Raw genomic sequence first — 17174 nt, 5'->3', positions numbered from 1 at the left:
AGTAAGCAACTTATCAAATGATCTAACATATATCATTCCGAAACAACAGAATCTCATTTAGCATCTTGAGTTTAAATTTCAAGAATTAATAGGAAATTCTCGAGACGTAGACATTTGGTGGATTAAATTCTTGTAATGGAAATGGTTAAGAGGTTGACAAGTTTGATTCAGAAAAACACATTGGGAAAGAAATCTAACAGTTCCAGCGGTTTCATTATTACATATGTTTATCCACAGATTCTTTCACAACTGTATTCAAGAAAGGTTGCGGAAACCAAGCTCTATGATTTTCAGACACATAAACTCCTATTCATCTCTATTCTCACTCTTTATCTAATCTTTCGTAAACCAAAAGGCAGACGTAAAATCATGTTGTAATAATAAAAAATACACATACACCTGAAAACAAAAGGATGTGGGAAGGTGGAATTGAACTGATTACAATTTTAAGTAACCATAAACTTACTAAAACGTTCCCTTTGGACATATGCCCTATGAATTTGTGCCACTTTTGTATTCACCGACATTTTATAAAAGAAAAGTATAGGAGTACGTGTTGCGTAAGTCTAGGATCTTGTCAATTCGTCTTCTAGAATCGATACAATTAACTAACCTCCACAACTCAGTTAAATTTTTTTGAATTTGTTGTGTTGAGTATTGTATTTCAATATTATCAGGAACTAATAAAGCCCTACATAATAGACGCATGTGCTTTATTGAATATTTAATAATATAATAATTGATGACTTATAGTCGAGACCAAAGTTTTACGTTTGAGACGAAGTTTTTGGTTCGAAACTCGATTACAACAAACTCTCACTTAACTCAATGATGCAAAAAATAATGTGACATATACTAGTAGTTTAGTTCATTTTAAAAATTAACAGTATCATAATATCGATCACTTAATTAGTAAGAAGTTTGATTTACGTGTTTTTGTGGACATAATTAATCAGAAATATATGCTAAAAATAAATAGCTAAAAAGATTATCTAATACAATCTAATCTGTAATTTAGTAATTATCAAATTAAATGTCAATAAAATAAATAGTAGTTAATTTATAAACAAAAATTGATTACCATCAGTATATTTTATCTTACCTTGTATAATTTCTTCCATTCAAGAGCTGGACCCTGTATAAAGATTTCAACTAAAATTGGGATTTCATGGTGAAACCGAAAGGGAAATACTTCACTGTATATCATCACTTACTTGGTGCAAAGATCAAATGTCGTCAGGCTTTTATTCTGTCACATGCTTGTTCATTCTTTCTTACTATGCCTCTGTACAACATTTGATATTCACACTCAAGGGAGAGGCAAAGGGATGGGGTAATTCGGATTCCGAGTCGATCGGGTAGTTCAGATAATTACTAGGGTTCGGAGATAGACCGACACGAGGTTTTTTGGTAGAAAAATTCTTTCAGGCTTCACTATATAGCACTGTTTCAAATGCTTAAAAAAAGTACATTTATCATGAATATTTCCTCATAAAATTTTATTTTTTAAAAAACATTTACTAACACCACTTAAAATCCTTCATAAAAGCTGCTTTTTTTCTAACAAGTCCTTGTTAGAAATTGCGATCATAATTATTTATTACAAAATAATAACACCACTTTTGTAAGAGCAGGCTCGCGTGCATCGTTAGACACTAGTTGACTCCATTCTCTCTACCGGGGAAAAAAAAAGAATGTATCAGATGGAACGACATCAGACCTATACTTTTCTTAAAAATAATATTAAAACTAAAATCAGGTGTAAAAAATATTTTCCAGAAATCGTACAGTGATAACAGATTCAATTCCGGAGTCTAATGGTGTTTAAATGAGTAATAAACAAATCGTTCCACGTATCTGTAAGTCCTGGTAAGCACCAATGCATGCAATCATCATGTTTTTTCCCACCCGCTGTTGATGGATGGGCGTCAGCTCTAAATTCACTTATACGTGTTATGTCCAGTACCTGGAAACGAGAGCCTTCGAGGGCTTTGTGCAGATGCTTGTTTACAAGTCGTGTCTCCACATTCGTTCCATTAGATTCTATAGAGAAAAGTTTTTCAACCTGAATACAGAATAGGAGACTCTGATTAAATATAACAATGGAAATGGGTTGAACAAAATAAGGCAGTTCGGTCAAATGTTTAGTGGTTTGTTGTTGGGGGGGGGGGACTCTGACGTGTATTTTTATATAAAAATGTTTGCCTCATCCCCCAACAGCATAAATATTCTATCACCATCAATACTACATCCTCTCGCAAACTAAGAAAATGTTTATAATGGTCTCATAATTCTACATCCTCCCTTATTATCCCCCCCACCCCATCCCAGCAAAAACTACATAATTTATTAGTTTAACACTATTATAGAGCAGTAGCATGATCATTTATGATGCACAGCTATCAATTAGAGGAGATAATTTTATAAATGCGTTCGGACATCAATACAGCAAAAGAAAGAAATTTAAAGCCGCATGTAGAGAAGCTTACTTCTTGTGGTAACAGAGGTTGTGAACGTGAACATGAACCACCTTGATCCCAATCACCTCCTTCAAAATGTCGTGGTGATTGTGTTCTGAAGAAAAGTATTGCATTTGGACGCGCTTGTTTCTCCACATATGATAGCTGGTAAAAACATGGCACAGATATAATTGTGCTTTCATGACAGATGCGGGAGATAAAACAATCCCTTCAATTTATAGGGCATTAGAAAGTGAAGCGAGGTTCATACCATGTGCCTTAAGACTATATCAAGGCCAACATGAGGTGGGACGGGAGGAATCACAGGCAAACCCTTTTCAAAGAAAAGCATAGGTGATTTTACCGGGTCAAACTTTGAAGGCGCCCACCACCTACAAAAGGCCAAGAAAACAGAAAATCCAGGTAAAAATTGAAAGAACATAAGAAAAGAAAGGATAAAGATTATCGAGCAACTGAAACCACCGAAAGATGCCATAGTAAATTACAAGTAGTTAGACACAAGAAGAAAATACTTTACTGAATTTAGGAAACAGTCACAAGCTATCACAGCCATTTATCTTTGAAGTCTAAGGAATGCCATTCTTATACGCATATTGTGGATAGAAGCAGCCATTATTTCCCAATTGTTAAAAAATAAGCCATTAAAGTAAGCATGGCTGCTATGCTACTCTCGGAGTTTCGAAGCGTTAAAGTTTGAAAATAGTTACATATTTAATTCTATTTTCGACAGAAAAACGTGCGATAAGCAAAGAAAAAGCCTGGAGCCTTAGGAACAGATTATAATACAGTAATAGCCACAAGAATATTAGCACCATCCTACACAAAAGAGACCTACAAAGACCATAAATTACCAGTGTCCAGTGTTAAAGATAAGTATGTCATGGAAACTTGGAGCTTCAGCCCACGTTCCTTCGGGTAGATCTGCATCAACTCTATAACCTACCTTAAAACCAAGTGACTCCAGCATGCCACCACTATTGCTGGCTGCCCAACTATAAAGTTTACAAAAAAAGAATTATGTGATAATTGTGAAAAAGTGTGTACAAGTAAATTTGAAAACTGAATAATCTCCAAGCCTCTGGAAACATTGCAGCCAAAAGTAATTACCACAAACTATTTTTTAGAACTCAGATCATAACGGCATGGAGAAAATTTAAGAGTACACTATCTGGTGGTGTAAAAAGCCATAACAAGCACACTAGTAATAGATAAAAGACTCCTAATTTACCAAGAAGTTATGCAAAATCAAGAATTCTAATGCAATACTCAAAAGAAAATACAAAAAAAAAAGTGAATACAGGCAACAGAATGAGAGATCTTATACTCCGGTTTTCCTTAAAATTACAAGCGATTGTGTCTTAATCCCATACGAGGGAAGTTAGAAAATTTAAGTTTCATTGAATTAGTGTTTTACACCTATCCTGTTTACAGTCAGGATTTAAGACAATTTCAAGTTCAGTAAAAAAAATAAATGTTGTTGGTCTGGTACTCTAATTAAACTACAGAATATATTAATTTTTGGGTGGCAGGGTTCATATTATTTTAGGATATCAAATTGCCAAATAGTTACCTGAAGAATTAAAACAACATTAGGTATCAATTCAAACACATCACATACTATCACATAGAAGAGAATATTAAAAGCTTTCAACAATAGAGCCAGTGGAGATATATATTGCAAATGGCAAAAGATTGTTAAAGAAATGTGACAAAATGCATCATCACAAACGCATTCACTTGTTTGTTGCAAAACCTATATAACAGGTGTTGCAATTGGCTTACCTACCATAACGGGCCAGGAGATTTGTCCGATGATAGGCAATGGTCAGGTTGTATTCAAGGAAAGTGAAACCCCGGTCAGCTCCAACAGGACGCCATTTTTTTACCTCACCAGATACCCTTTTTAAATTGCAGAAAAGTGCTACAAACATGTTTCGATTCAATGAGTCCCCAATGAATCCTGCATTATTTAGGATTATACAGATTGAAATTTCATTAATATAATCATCACATGGGAAACTGACTAAATGCATGGATGGGAGGAGAATTGAAAAAAGATGGAAAATAGCGATGCTAGTACTTCCCATTGAATTTGGGAAATAAAGTAAGAAATGATTTTTTTTTTAAATACAACGTGACACATTTTTTTTTTAAATACAACGTGACACATTTCAACAATGGAAGCATATAAAATATTAAGTCACTAAAGGAAACTCAATTTATGGTTTATTGGGGCCATGCTAACCTAAATCCATAATAGTGTGTAATCCCTTGGTGTCAAGATTAGGTATTCAAATTGGGGTGCCCGTTTGTTGCTTCTGTAGGATTGGTAGGAACTATTTCTAAATAATTTCGTTTCTTAGATTAAAAAAATAGAAGCTGTCTGAAATAAATTCTTCACCCACATACCAATTCCTGGCAATCGATTTCATAACCCAGAATTCCTGATCTTTCATTTCTATTCATTCAAGTAATACTGCTGCCAAGTCTACATATAAATCAACAAAATACATTGTATTTGAGAACTTTTTCTAACTGTGCATTACTAGCTCACTCCATAATTCGCACACACCAACGAAAGTGTAATTCAAATCATATAAAATACTACAAGGAACATAGTAATTAGTAAACTGAAGATGTAGGAGCTCACAATGAAGCACCAGCTGAAAAATTCCGACAAAAAAGAAAAGGTGAGAAAAAACACTCACCTATATTGGTGTCTCGGAAGTCAATGAGGAATCGAAGAGGATCGAACAGCGGGAGATCACACTGGTATGGTTTCCAGCGCCACTTGAGAATATCAATGGCGTTAGATTTTTTACTGGCAATACAATTCCAACCTTTGAATATCTCTTTGCACGTGTGATCGTACCGAAGCGGTACAGCCGGATCGTAGATCCACCGTCCATTCGAGTAGTTGCAGTTGCTGTTTCTCTTGTCCAGCACCGTAGAGTAAGCGGTTAAAGGCGGCGACTCGGCGTCTTTCCAGAACAGAGAGAAGCACAGGCAGAGAGAGGTAAGGCATAAGAGAGTGATGAAGAGACGAGATGAGAGGGAGGAATTCGACGCGTATTTTTTCGAGCGATGGTCTCTCGTGGCCATGGAGCACGGTGGAGTGCGGACCCGGTGCACATCAGCACGTTGTCCCCCTTGACGAGGTCGGGGTGTTCGGTCCGTTCGGTTTTGAGCAAGTTTCATTTTTAACATATATTTATATTTAGATTAAAAAATAATATTTTTAATATAAATACTAATATTTTTATATAAATTGGTCGATAGAGTAAAAAAAAAAACCAATTGATAAAGATTAATTTTTTTTCGATTTTAGAAATATATAATCTGATATTCGATTTTCTAACAAAACAGTTCGGTCATTTCGATTCAATTTATTCGATTTTGATAATTACTTTTAAAATTGGTAATTAAAATAAAATATAAAACATAATATATTACTTTTTTAAAATTTTTTAATAGAACTTTTAAAATACAAGTCTAAATGAATTAAATAAATAACATTAAATTAAAAATTAACAAAAATATTTTTAGTTCACTAAATATCATCACATAAAATATATAATTTAAATAAAAATATAAACAAAATGATTGAATTAATTAAATTTTTGTATTTTCAGCCAATTTGATTTTGACAAATATAATCTAAAATCGAATGATATAAACATCGGTTTTAATATTAAACAAGATTACGTTTCTTTTTAGAGGAAATCAATATTACATTTTGATGTTACATACATCAAGTCCAACAAAATTACAACTCCACGGAGATTCATGTCACGTAAATTAATTAGTATACAAAAAAAAAGTTACACAGATTTCGTTAGTGATAATTTCATATTGAGAATCAATCAATATAAACCTAGTTTCCATAGTGTCAAAAACATAATTTAAATCCAGATATTATAAAAGACTCAATGCAATGGTTTTAGGTGAAAAATTTGGCAAGAAGACATGAGAGATTTCTTGGCTGCTGCCTGCTGAAACTTCTTAGTAGCAGTTTCATTCTCCTCTAAACTGGTCTGAATGAACAATCGTATCCACCAAGACGAGCTTCGCAATTTGGCCTTCACAAAAAAAATATTGATATGATGATGATATATAGGAAGTAAGCTAGAAATTTGATATGTGGGAAGATATTACTAGCTGATTTGAGACACTGCCGCAGAGGCTAGCGTAGGTAAAGCCAAATGCGAGAATTACTTGGCGTAGGTAAGATATTTCTCCGACCAAGAATTGGGTGCCCAGGGGCCGAAACTCAGATTCCACAATACGAAAACATATGCCTCCGCAAAGAAAAGGAGAATTAATTAAGAGGATTTAGCTAGTTGGTGATCTGAAATATCAATATGCACACGTCCACTTTGATCTGGTGTTAGGTAACATAGGCTACTCCAGATCAATTTAATAAATCTATGAGGTTTTGCACACAAGGGATTTGAACCTGTGACCCGAGACTCTAATACCATGTTAAAATCTCTTTTCCCTAAAGCTTGAGTTTATGAGAGGTGGCCCAATAGTACTATACTTTTATAGGATTNTATAGATTTGAATATCAGAAGGAGCATAATGAACAAATCCAGGAGGTGAAGGGAGATCAATGGTGGTGAAAATAAAGTTGGCGAGGAATTATTAAGTGGGCATTAAAAAGTTCGAGAATGACTCGGACTTCAATTCCAAATACACAATACAGACGAGAGAACCAACCACAAACTAATTTGGAACTAAGGTTTATAGATGACAATAAAGAATTCTCCTAAGTCCTAACGAACCCTACTGCAGCATCCTCATAATATTATCTTGTCTACCAGCAGTAAATTTTTTCAATGAACCAAACATGATTCTTATCATGTATACACAAGATATATGTACGACTACCATTGAGTAAAGATCAAGAAGTAAAAGATAGACCGACACTTACCGGGCGACCAAACTTGGATAGCTCCGCCACTTTAACTCTCTGCTGACCTGGGTATCCTGCATCAGAATGTCAAACGAGCAAAAACACCTTTTAAGTAATGGGAATACCATATAATATAGAACATATGAGTGGGAAAGATTTAGATAGCCTCTACAATGCACATGATGCCCAAAAATTCTAATATTTGCTAAAACCCATTTGCAAATTTCTGACACCTAAGTCCTGACGGAACATCTTATAACTCACACGACCTTTCAATTTTTAAGATCACTAACATAGACATAAAGCCATTAAAAAATCCAAGCAATTCCTGAGAATAAGCTAACACGGTAAAAGAATAAAAGATGTCAAGGTTTCCAGAGATTCACCAGATAATATAACTAAACCGTCAGAAGCAACTCTAGCTAACTCTGGAACAGTTTTGTTAAGGTATTTGGGTGACAAGTAATCCAACGCATCTGACACTATGACAAGTGAAAATGACTTCGGCCTGTAGGGAAGAGGAAACTTGATATCAGCCACACGAACGATGCCTTTGTGCATCAGACGCATGCAGTTTCCATCAGCATTGTCCAACTCATATGGCTCAACACCCCAAGCTTCTGCATCCTCTTCTTTTAATAGTTGAGAGACTACTGAGCATGTCTCAGGGCCCACATGCAACACTTTGTGCATGCTATCACCGTATGCTTTCTTAAGAAAAGGTATTAATCTTGTAACTTCTAGTGTACATGAAATACCACCTGCAACAATTCTCGAAAAATAATACTCATTTCACCAGTAAAACTGTGTTTGTTTTCATAAAAACCCCAGACAGAGATGGCCCACGACCAAGTAGTGCCTGAAGTGGGGCATATGAGGCCATAATCATCCTAAACCCAGATCAAAAAAAGAAAGGAAAAATCATAACCAAAAAAGCAAGGCACCAAGTAGTTAACTTTTTCATATATCAATAAGATGACTTTTTAAATTGTCAAATATAAGTTGCAAGAATATATACACATGAACTGGATTTCAAGCTACTCTGAATATGATAAGTAATACCACAAACTTTCCCATAAAATGGCCTTTTCGTATATCGAAGTAGAAATGAGTTAACTACCACAGGCTCCACCAATACAACTAAAAACTAAGAACTTAATTTGGCTGAGCTTGTTACAAGTACGAAGAAATGGACTTCAAAATGTATGCACAGAGTAACTCAATCCATTGAAAAGTCAAGTTAAAGAATAAATAAATTAAGTTTCTCTCGTAAGAACTTGTATGATTGTTGAAGTAAAGGGAGGAAAGTTGAAGTAAAGGGAGGAAACAATCATATCTAACTAATATGACTTCACTTCATAAACACAGCATTTCAGGTTCATAAATCAAAGATATAACAGAATATACCATCAAGTCGACTTAAAGAAGCCATGTCAGCGCTGCCACCTGTCAAAAGAATGTATATTAGTGAACTTCACTAGTATAAGATTTCATTTGTCAAATAAATGCTTCATAAACGGAGATGCTTTCTTAACGGAGTTCCTACATCTTCGTGATTTAGAGAAATTGAGTAAAAAGAAAGAAAGTCCAGCCTACAACTATAAAATCACGGCAATATGGAACATTTTAATTCAAGTTGATTTTATGCCACGCTGGATGGCAGGTTTCACATCCTACTTACCACCAGATCATAAGAAATGCTCGTGGGATCCTATATAAACTATAGGTGGGTTCTATGCATATTTAATGATCCAATGGTGGATATATGAATTTCACCCATTATCATGCAGAATATGTCAATTTAATCAATCTTATCTATATATACAAGTGTAAAAACCAAATAAAATACCTGAGCCTTTGAAGATGTAACCAACAATGAGTAATGCTCCCTGAAAATCAAAATAGGCACCGGATCAATTTTCTTACTCCAGCAAATAATTATCTTTATGCTTTGGGTCTTAGTTAAAAAAAAAAACATTGCAACTAGGTAAACATGGGAAGCTTCCTTTAACCATATGCTTTATGACTTGCATAATACAATTCATTATGCGTGGAAATGAGGGAGTGGGACTTTACGTCTGGTACGCATATGAACATCTGTGAAATATGCATTCATTGTGCATTTTATCATGTACAAACAAACATGCTAACAAGTCAAAAATAGTTTGCAGTGAATGACCCAGATTTACCACAATGAGAAGTCCGATGGATAACATAGGAGATGGGCGGGATTTGGGATGAAATACGCCCATGAAAGGAATGTCTCCACTCTCTGTGGGACGACGTGAAGTATTGGGCCTTCTAGACATCGTTTTATGCCTGTAAAATCCCGCAACATATGCTGGATTTAATGATGAGAAGATAATATCACCTCCGTGGAAAGCGAAAGACTTAGTTAAACACACAAAACTATCATTTAACCAAAATATCACAACCCCTGGGACAAATATTAAAACACAATGGCCGCTGTTATGTAACTATAAAAACTACCATGTCTCAAAACATTAAAAATAAAAGCAAAAGAGACCACCAAGATACCAAAGTTACTCTTAACTCGATAACCCAACAAATGCAAAAGTTTTTCAGAACCAAGAAACCAAAAATATCCTAAATGAAATGCTTACGATACATTACACAACATAACCATTTCAAGAAAAAGTGATTAATTATTAGTAATCATACACAAGTAGCCAGCACATTGACAGATACTGGCCCATCATACAATACCGCTGATAATCTACTATTAGGTAACGTACTATGCATCAATCAATCAAGCAGAGGTGGAGCGACCAATTCCCACGTTAAAAAAATATTATTTCCATGTTTACAAATAATTATTAGAAATTATCTCCTTATTTCAGCTCTTCAATCCAGGAGTCTGAAGCAGCAGGAAAATCCAACTCATTTCAATTAGAACACAATTTACTGCTCAACATCAAATCGAACCCTCAAATAATCTGAAAGACGGATCCACTCTTCCCTGAACAGAATCATGTCATATTTTTAACAAATAAACAAGAAAACACTAAATCTTAATAAAAACCAACTAATTCAAGTAATAACTGGATATTACCTAAAATGCAAAATCGAAAGACAGGAACCAAGAACTGGATTGGGATCTAGATCTGCGGTACTTCTAGCTCAAATGACGGGGACAAAGACCGGGATTTCATTTCAATGAGCTGTAATAATTAATTTATCTGCTTGTTGATGTCATTTTCAGTATTTGAGTTCTCATCTGGAATCGATTTAGCCCCTAAAAAATTATTATTGAAAACAGGTACCAAAGTGTGATAAATTAGTACTGTGTGTGGATATAATAATGATTCTTGCAAAATTCTCCCAATTCAATCAATGTTGTGTATATGCGGAATCCAAGCAGGTCCAACTACATTCAAATATTTATTACCTTTTTCTAATATGTAGTATTAGGATCACTATCAATTCTCAGTGATATGATATATATGTTAATTCATCTGCTTGTCTATTTATAAAATGATATTTATTTATTAGATGTTCAATCAGTATAAATATCTGCTATCGGTGATATATATGTTGTCCACCTCCATGCCCATCTAACACGGAGGTGGGTACGGTGAATAGACATCATATCAAAACTAAAATGTATTAAAAATTTTGATGTGGTGAGCTCTCAATATGAACATTTTTGTGAGCACCAAAGTTCTAAGCTCGATAGACATCCGAAAATCTATAAATAGATTAGCACTCTTACTATTCGATATATGTTCTCATTTTTATGCTTACGCTATCTAGGTAGCTTTTAGAAAATATCGTTGAGCTATTTTCTGAATTAAGTGTCAGAATATCTACACCGAATAACTCTCGACTGCCCGGACCCAAAATCCAGGTGGTCTCGGAAAGTCGCCCCAATGATCTGGTCACACAGGGAGGTCATCGTAATGGTCATGTTGCACTGGAAGATCATTTTATTTACCCAAATCCATCATGATACCTATCATACCAGGGCTTGCCCCGAGCCACGTGAGCCAGGTAATGGGTCAGCTGGGATCTCACCTCGGTCGACCTCTCAAACATGTATTGTTAGGGCGATGCAACATATTATGGCCAAACTTCCGAACCAAGGTCACACCAAGTCGAGGTACCAGGCCTCAATGTTGGGGTGATTAAGATTGCTCAAGCTAACCAACGGAGGTGAGGTCACAATCGAGCCGACCTCCAATGTCCCAAGGTTAGGGCGACTGATGAAGATTTAGCCGAGCTCCCGATCCGAGCTTTCTGGTGAAGTCGGGATTGCTTTACAGGTCAAACGAGCTCACTTCCAAAATAAGCTTCATGTCAGATCGTTAATCTCTCGTTCAAAGAGAAATACCAATGAATATTTTATCTTATCTAAACAAAGAGATGAATATAACAAAGATTTTGAAGATATAAGAATTCTTTCAGAAAAAGACTATTATATGACTTGTGCGTCAGAGAGGTTATGCCAAACTATCTTTCTGGCCCCCTTATAATGGTTTTGTTTGTGTCTCATTCACAGGTCTGACTGGAACTCGCCATAAGGAATCCGACCTCCGAGCGGGGGTCACTCCTTGCTCAAGGTCCGAACCTCAAAGAGGTATCACGATTTTAATCAACATCAGTTAGAGTCTTATGTGAAAACTTGAGTGAAACACATAGATATGTGGGGATGAAGATGAAGAAAAACTGATCCTATTGCCAGTCAAGGAAAATGTATGACGAATCTTAATGTAACACCCCAAATAGTAGTTAAGCATTTTAAAAATAAAATGCAGTGATATAATTATGTCAACGATATAAGTTTAATTTTAGATAATAATTTGAAAACAAATTGATCATCCATAATATGATTTTGGTATTATCCTATAATTAATAACGAAACCTTGTAGATAAATACTATAATTATTTTAAATTAATCGAGTTATTTACTTCCATGCGCTGCAGCTTGATAATACTACTCAAAATAATACATAAAAAGTTAATAAAAACCCTTGTTATCACAATTACGCATTATTATTTTTGTTCTACATGCATGTGGTTAGATATACTAGTTTTAATACTTCCAGATTTTGGCGACTTAATTTGACTGTTATTTAATTTTTGAAAAAACAAATTCTTATTTGACTTGTTTTTAAAGAATTTAGGACTTGGTTCCTGTGTGGGTCATTTAATAAGAGTATGCCTCTTATGAGACGGTCTCACGAATCTTTATCTGTGAGACGAGTCAACCCTACTGATATTCACAATAAAAGTAATACTATTAACATAAGAAGTAATATTTTTTCATAGATGCCCCAAATAAGATATCCGTCTCACAAAATACGACCTGTGAGGCCGTCTCATTCAAGTTTTTGCCTTTAAGAATAGGTCTATTGTGAGAAGGTTTCACGAATCTTTGTATATAAGACAAGTCAAACTACCGATATTTAAAATAAAAAGTAATAATCTTAGTATAAAAAATAATATTTTTTCATGGATGACCCAAATAAGAGATCCGTCTCACAAAATACGACCCGTGAGACCGTATCACACAAGTTTTTATCGACTTATAATTCATCCGACGTCGTATTTAAAATTTTATATGATGTATTGGATCTATGATCTATCTGGAACAATATCTCCCTAGTTGAAAAAACATATACTAAGATTTAATATTCAAATATTTCCCTCCTTATAAATTCGATATTTGAATTCATCATAGATTTATATATAATATTTTTTAAGGGTAATTCACGTTCGTCTCTCTTACGTTTTATGTATTTGACATTTAGCTCTCCTGATATGTTATAATTTTCACGTTGGATAAATAAGATGAGTAACAAATATATAAAATATATGATATGTGAATGCAAATAACTTGTAATTTTTAAAAAATAAAAATAAAAATATATTTTTAACCATAGTTTGCAAAGTAATGGTGTCGATGAGGTGATTAGAATAACGTGTAGCCCATTTGTGGGCCTTTTACAGTAAACGGGCCAATTTGGTAGCCCACCATTCGATTTCCAATTGCGATCTGCGGAGAGAAGGAAAAAAATAAAAGAAAAAGAAAAAAGTCCACGTAAGAAGGGTTCCAACGGCTATTTACAGACAGGATCCATGTTCAAAATTTCACCCACCGGAGGTCACGACGCTCCATCAATACTTCTCACTCCCAATTTTCACTTCAATAAACGCTACCTGAAGGAAAATTTCCCCCTAAATAACGCAAAAAATGGCGGAAATTGAAGAAACTTTCAGTAAATTGTTATCATCATCGTCATCTTGTTCATGGAAAGATCAAGAGATGGCCGACGAAGCTGGAGGAAGGGACGAGGAGTTTTACGAGAAATTGGAGGCGCCGAAGTTCGTTGATTTCACTGTCCCAGATCATTTCCACCCAGACGACCGATACTGGTTTTGCCTCCGTGTTGGTTAGTGTTTAGTGTTTATGCTAGATTTTTCTTTATGTAATTAGGTTTACCCTAGACTGGGAACTACCTATATTTTCTTTCTTTTATTATATTCTTCTTTGTCCCCCACTTTTCATGAAGTTCGATTTTAGTCCTAAATTTTTTGAGTTACTTGGTATACATAGGGTGGAAAATTAGAGAGGTAATATACAGAGAACATATTTTATCAGCTTGTTTAAAACGTATTAATGAACTTTATTCTTTCATGGTCGAAAATCTATTTGGATGAGCTTTCGTATTAAAATTTATTATAAAACTGTTGTATGACTTGTATCATTTCATTAACTAATTGAAATGCTGGAAAGAATTTGTCTCTGCCATTGAGATCCATTCTTGAAAAAATACATATTTTGAAGACCTTATGATTAGCATCGTTTCAGGATGTGACCAAAAACACGAGGAAGAAATGGATCACGAAGCAATCTACAAGAACTTTATCCTCAGGGTTTGTGTCAATCGATTTTTCTGGTTAGTTGAAAGTTCTTGGAATAATCTCAAACTTTTATAATGCTATAATTTATCCATAGGTAATGGCAGCTAGAAGTCCAAATGCAAGGCTTAGGAAAGCTCTTGGAAATTCTTCAAGGTATTTGTAACTTTAGGCCTCTTTAAAATGGTTAAATATAAGGCTTATTGTCTAATAGTGTAAATTTTTTAGGTGAGAGTTTTGTTTTAATTGTTATTTTATCATATATTTTGATAATGACTCAAAACCAATCAAACTTTATTTTGCAGAACACCCATAAAATGCCCTATGTCAGCTCCCCCTAAATCTTCCAAACCAAGATTAGCAATAATCTCTTCTATTTCTCAGAAGATGGATGGTGAAATGAAAAGGATCATGAAGCCTCCCTCGAAGCCTGGAGTTACACCAATGGCTAAGGTTAAGCAGATCGCTTCTAAGTATCTTACAACTCCAAGGAACAAAACCAAATTATCGAATCCAAAATCATTTCGAAGTGTTCAGAATGCAAAACCAGGAAATATTGAAGTGCCAAAAAGTAGAATGGTAGCAAAGGCTTTGGTTTTTCACTCTCCCAAAAAAAACATCAAGGTCAAAACTTCTTTTGAACAGCGCACACCCTTAACAAAGTTATGCGAACATATGAACAAACTCGAGATAACAGATCAGAGAAAGCAACATTTACTGGGATATTCAAGTAAATCATCCAGTAATTGGGAAACTGATGCTTCCAGAAAGAAAGGTGTGCTTCATTCTCAAACTTGTGATACAATCGAAGCTAAATCAGTTGGATCGAACAGAAGTAAGAGTAAAGGAAAACTACCAGATAAACAAGTCTCCAAGAAATTGTGGCTAGATGATCCTATAGACAGTTCAAAATCGAACGAAAGCGATGTTGCAAAAAAGTTACAGGCAGCAGAAGTGAAAGAGTTTGAAATTCACGAATCTATGCAAGAAGAAGGCTGTGCATCTTCAGTTATGCCACCATTGCTGTACAATACAGATCCGGCCTTAGCAGATGACTCCAATGGAGAAGGGAGGTGTGTGCATCTTGAAGGAAGTGATAGTGCAAGTTTTCAAGCCACAAACAGAGAGGATAATGATATCTATGATGGAAATGAACTAAATGAAACTTCAAGAACTAACTCAGATAGTCATGTAGAATCTTTGAGACAGACAATTGAGACTGATTCTTCTGAAAGAAGGAGAGATGAGGATGAACTTATGGACTGTGATGACAAAGAAAATGTTGCGGGTGCTGATGAGAACAGGTGTGAGTCTTCTTTTCGTAATTTTTTCGAGTGTTTCTTGAAGTTATTAATTTCTGGAGTCATGTACGAGAAACTTACCTATCCCCGTTTAATTGTTTGCGGAAGGCATGATAATAATACAAACCAAAACGGAAGAAAAATCTTTGGCATGCATGACAAATGTGGCGGCATAAAAAAGGTTCGTTAATTTTCTTTAGTTTCATCTTTTTAAAAGAAAAAAAATCAAATTTTATCTTTCATATTGATCGAACTTTGTTACGATTACAACATTGCTTTCTATAATTGATGACAGGCTGCTCAAGCAAAAGATAAGAATTTGAAAGAGGGTTTGATTTTATCTGGTGCACTTGCTCCTGGACGGAAATTCAAGAAACCAAAGCCCACTAATCCTAAACCTTTTAAACTAAGAACAGATGTAATCTTCTATTTAACTCCACTTCCACTCTTGGAATCTGCTTGTATTTTTTGTGGAGAAATCTTACATCAGTTTAAATTTACAGGAGAGGGGAATTCTTAAAGAAGCTACATTGGAGAGAAGAGCCACTCTCATGGCATCTCAAAATGAAAGTTCAAATCCAAGCACGTTAGGTGGAAAGTTGCAGATGAAGCAAGGGAGTGATAATCAAGTATGCTTTCTTCCCTTTTATTCCCACCTGATGAAGAAATAGTATTCTAAAACTCCTGTGTCTGCTAAACATTTGTAGTTATCAGTTATCACAGTGCATGACTAGTATAAACAAGAGTTGTGTAAACCAAATTCAGATGTTTAGTGCTAAAAATTCCAAATGGCTTGCTTACTCAATTATTGAATTTTTTTAACACTTTACAGAGAGGGAGGTCAACAACAACAATAAAACAACAGAACCATCATTATTCGGCATACCAAGAACCAAAACAGATGAGTTCACCTCTCAAAAGTAACTCAACTCAAAGATTGGAGAAGTTCAGAAAAATTGCATCTCCTGTTCAGCCTCAAGGGTGAGTGAGAATTCTGTTTTTAGTTAATCAGACAAATAGAAGAAAACGCCTACTTTGTTTGAAAATAGTTTGATGACGAGTTATTGATTTTGGCTTAATTTAACAGGAGGCTCACTTCGACAAGGAAAGAAGTAGTGACTTCTTTCTTGATTCCTGGTCAAAAACTTGAAGTGATACACGAAAATTCACCCAAGCATTCAGAACTAAGAAGGGTTGGGAAAGAAACTAGGAACAACATTTCTTCCCCCACTGTTGATTCCTTATTTCGATCTACGCCCTGTAGAAGGAGGCCTGTTACTGCTGTGCAGCCAAACTTTCATGGCACCAATACACCAAGGAGTGGTTGCACCAGGAAACTCTAACTCGACAATTGTTTTTGTCTGGTTGTGTTCAATCATCTATTGAATTACTTGTATTGTTGTGTTTAGTTATGTTTTGTTTTATTTTATTTTATTGTATTTTATTTATTATTATTCGATGAATTGATCCATTTGGAGAATTCTTCTCATTTCATGTTTGGCGGATTATCAAACTGGTGTATTGTATTATCTCTTGTACGATTACTTTTCTCGTTTATATGCAATTTTGTATTTGATGGTGAATGTAGAAATTATT

The 17174-nt window shown here is 34.9% G+C and overlaps 3 protein-coding genes across 4 annotated transcripts; 1 reads left to right on the top strand and 2 right to left on the bottom strand.

The window, feature by feature from the left end:
- Positions 1 to 1723: 1723 nt before the first annotated feature.
- Positions 1724 to 5664, bottom strand: LOC140959229 (protein trichome birefringence-like 13). The gene is made up of 6 exons (XM_073417096.1): positions 5189 to 5664; positions 4263 to 4440; positions 3332 to 3472; positions 2731 to 2851; positions 2490 to 2624; positions 1724 to 2065 (listed from the first exon to the last, which is right to left on the bottom strand). Exons 1-6 carry the CDS (start codon positions 5580 to 5582, stop codon positions 1802 to 1804), a joined length of 1233 nt encoding a protein of 410 aa, XP_073273197.1. The 5' UTR covers positions 5583 to 5664; the 3' UTR covers positions 1724 to 1801.
- A 717-nt stretch (positions 5665 to 6381) lies between these two features.
- LOC140959601 (probable pectin methylesterase CGR3) lies at positions 6382 to 10721 on the bottom strand. Of its 2 annotated transcripts, none has more exons than XM_073417519.1 (7): positions 10469 to 10721; positions 9585 to 9714; positions 9245 to 9284; positions 8803 to 8841; positions 7782 to 8156; positions 7414 to 7469; positions 6382 to 6559 (listed from the first exon to the last, which is right to left on the bottom strand). In XM_073417519.1, exons 2-7 carry the CDS (start codon positions 9702 to 9704, stop codon positions 6407 to 6409), a joined length of 783 nt encoding a protein of 260 aa, XP_073273620.1. In that variant the 5' UTR covers positions 9705 to 9714; positions 10469 to 10721; the 3' UTR covers positions 6382 to 6406. The 2 variants fall into 2 exon arrangements, with proteins under 2 accessions (XP_073273620.1, XP_073273619.1); XM_073417518.1 differs by having other exon boundaries at positions 10459 to 10719.
- Positions 10722 to 13468: 2747 nt separating this feature from the next.
- LOC140959461 (uncharacterized) lies at positions 13469 to 17148 on the top strand. The gene is made up of 9 exons (XM_073417287.1): positions 13469 to 13808; positions 14228 to 14292; positions 14375 to 14433; positions 14583 to 15581; positions 15687 to 15759; positions 15874 to 15996; positions 16082 to 16207; positions 16411 to 16559; positions 16666 to 17148. Exons 1-9 carry the CDS (start codon positions 13610 to 13612, stop codon positions 16919 to 16921), a joined length of 2049 nt encoding a protein of 682 aa, XP_073273388.1. The 5' UTR covers positions 13469 to 13609; the 3' UTR covers positions 16922 to 17148.
- Positions 17149 to 17174: the final 26 nt, after the last annotated feature.

This window comes from Primulina huaijiensis, chromosome 15 (assembly GCF_012295235.1).
Source record: "Primulina huaijiensis isolate GDHJ02 chromosome 15, ASM1229523v2, whole genome shotgun sequence".
Classification (NCBI taxonomy): Eukaryota; Viridiplantae; Streptophyta; class Magnoliopsida; order Lamiales; family Gesneriaceae; genus Primulina; species Primulina huaijiensis.
Note: the sequence above shows the minus strand (reverse complement) of the source record. Positions and strands in the feature narration are given on the sequence as shown.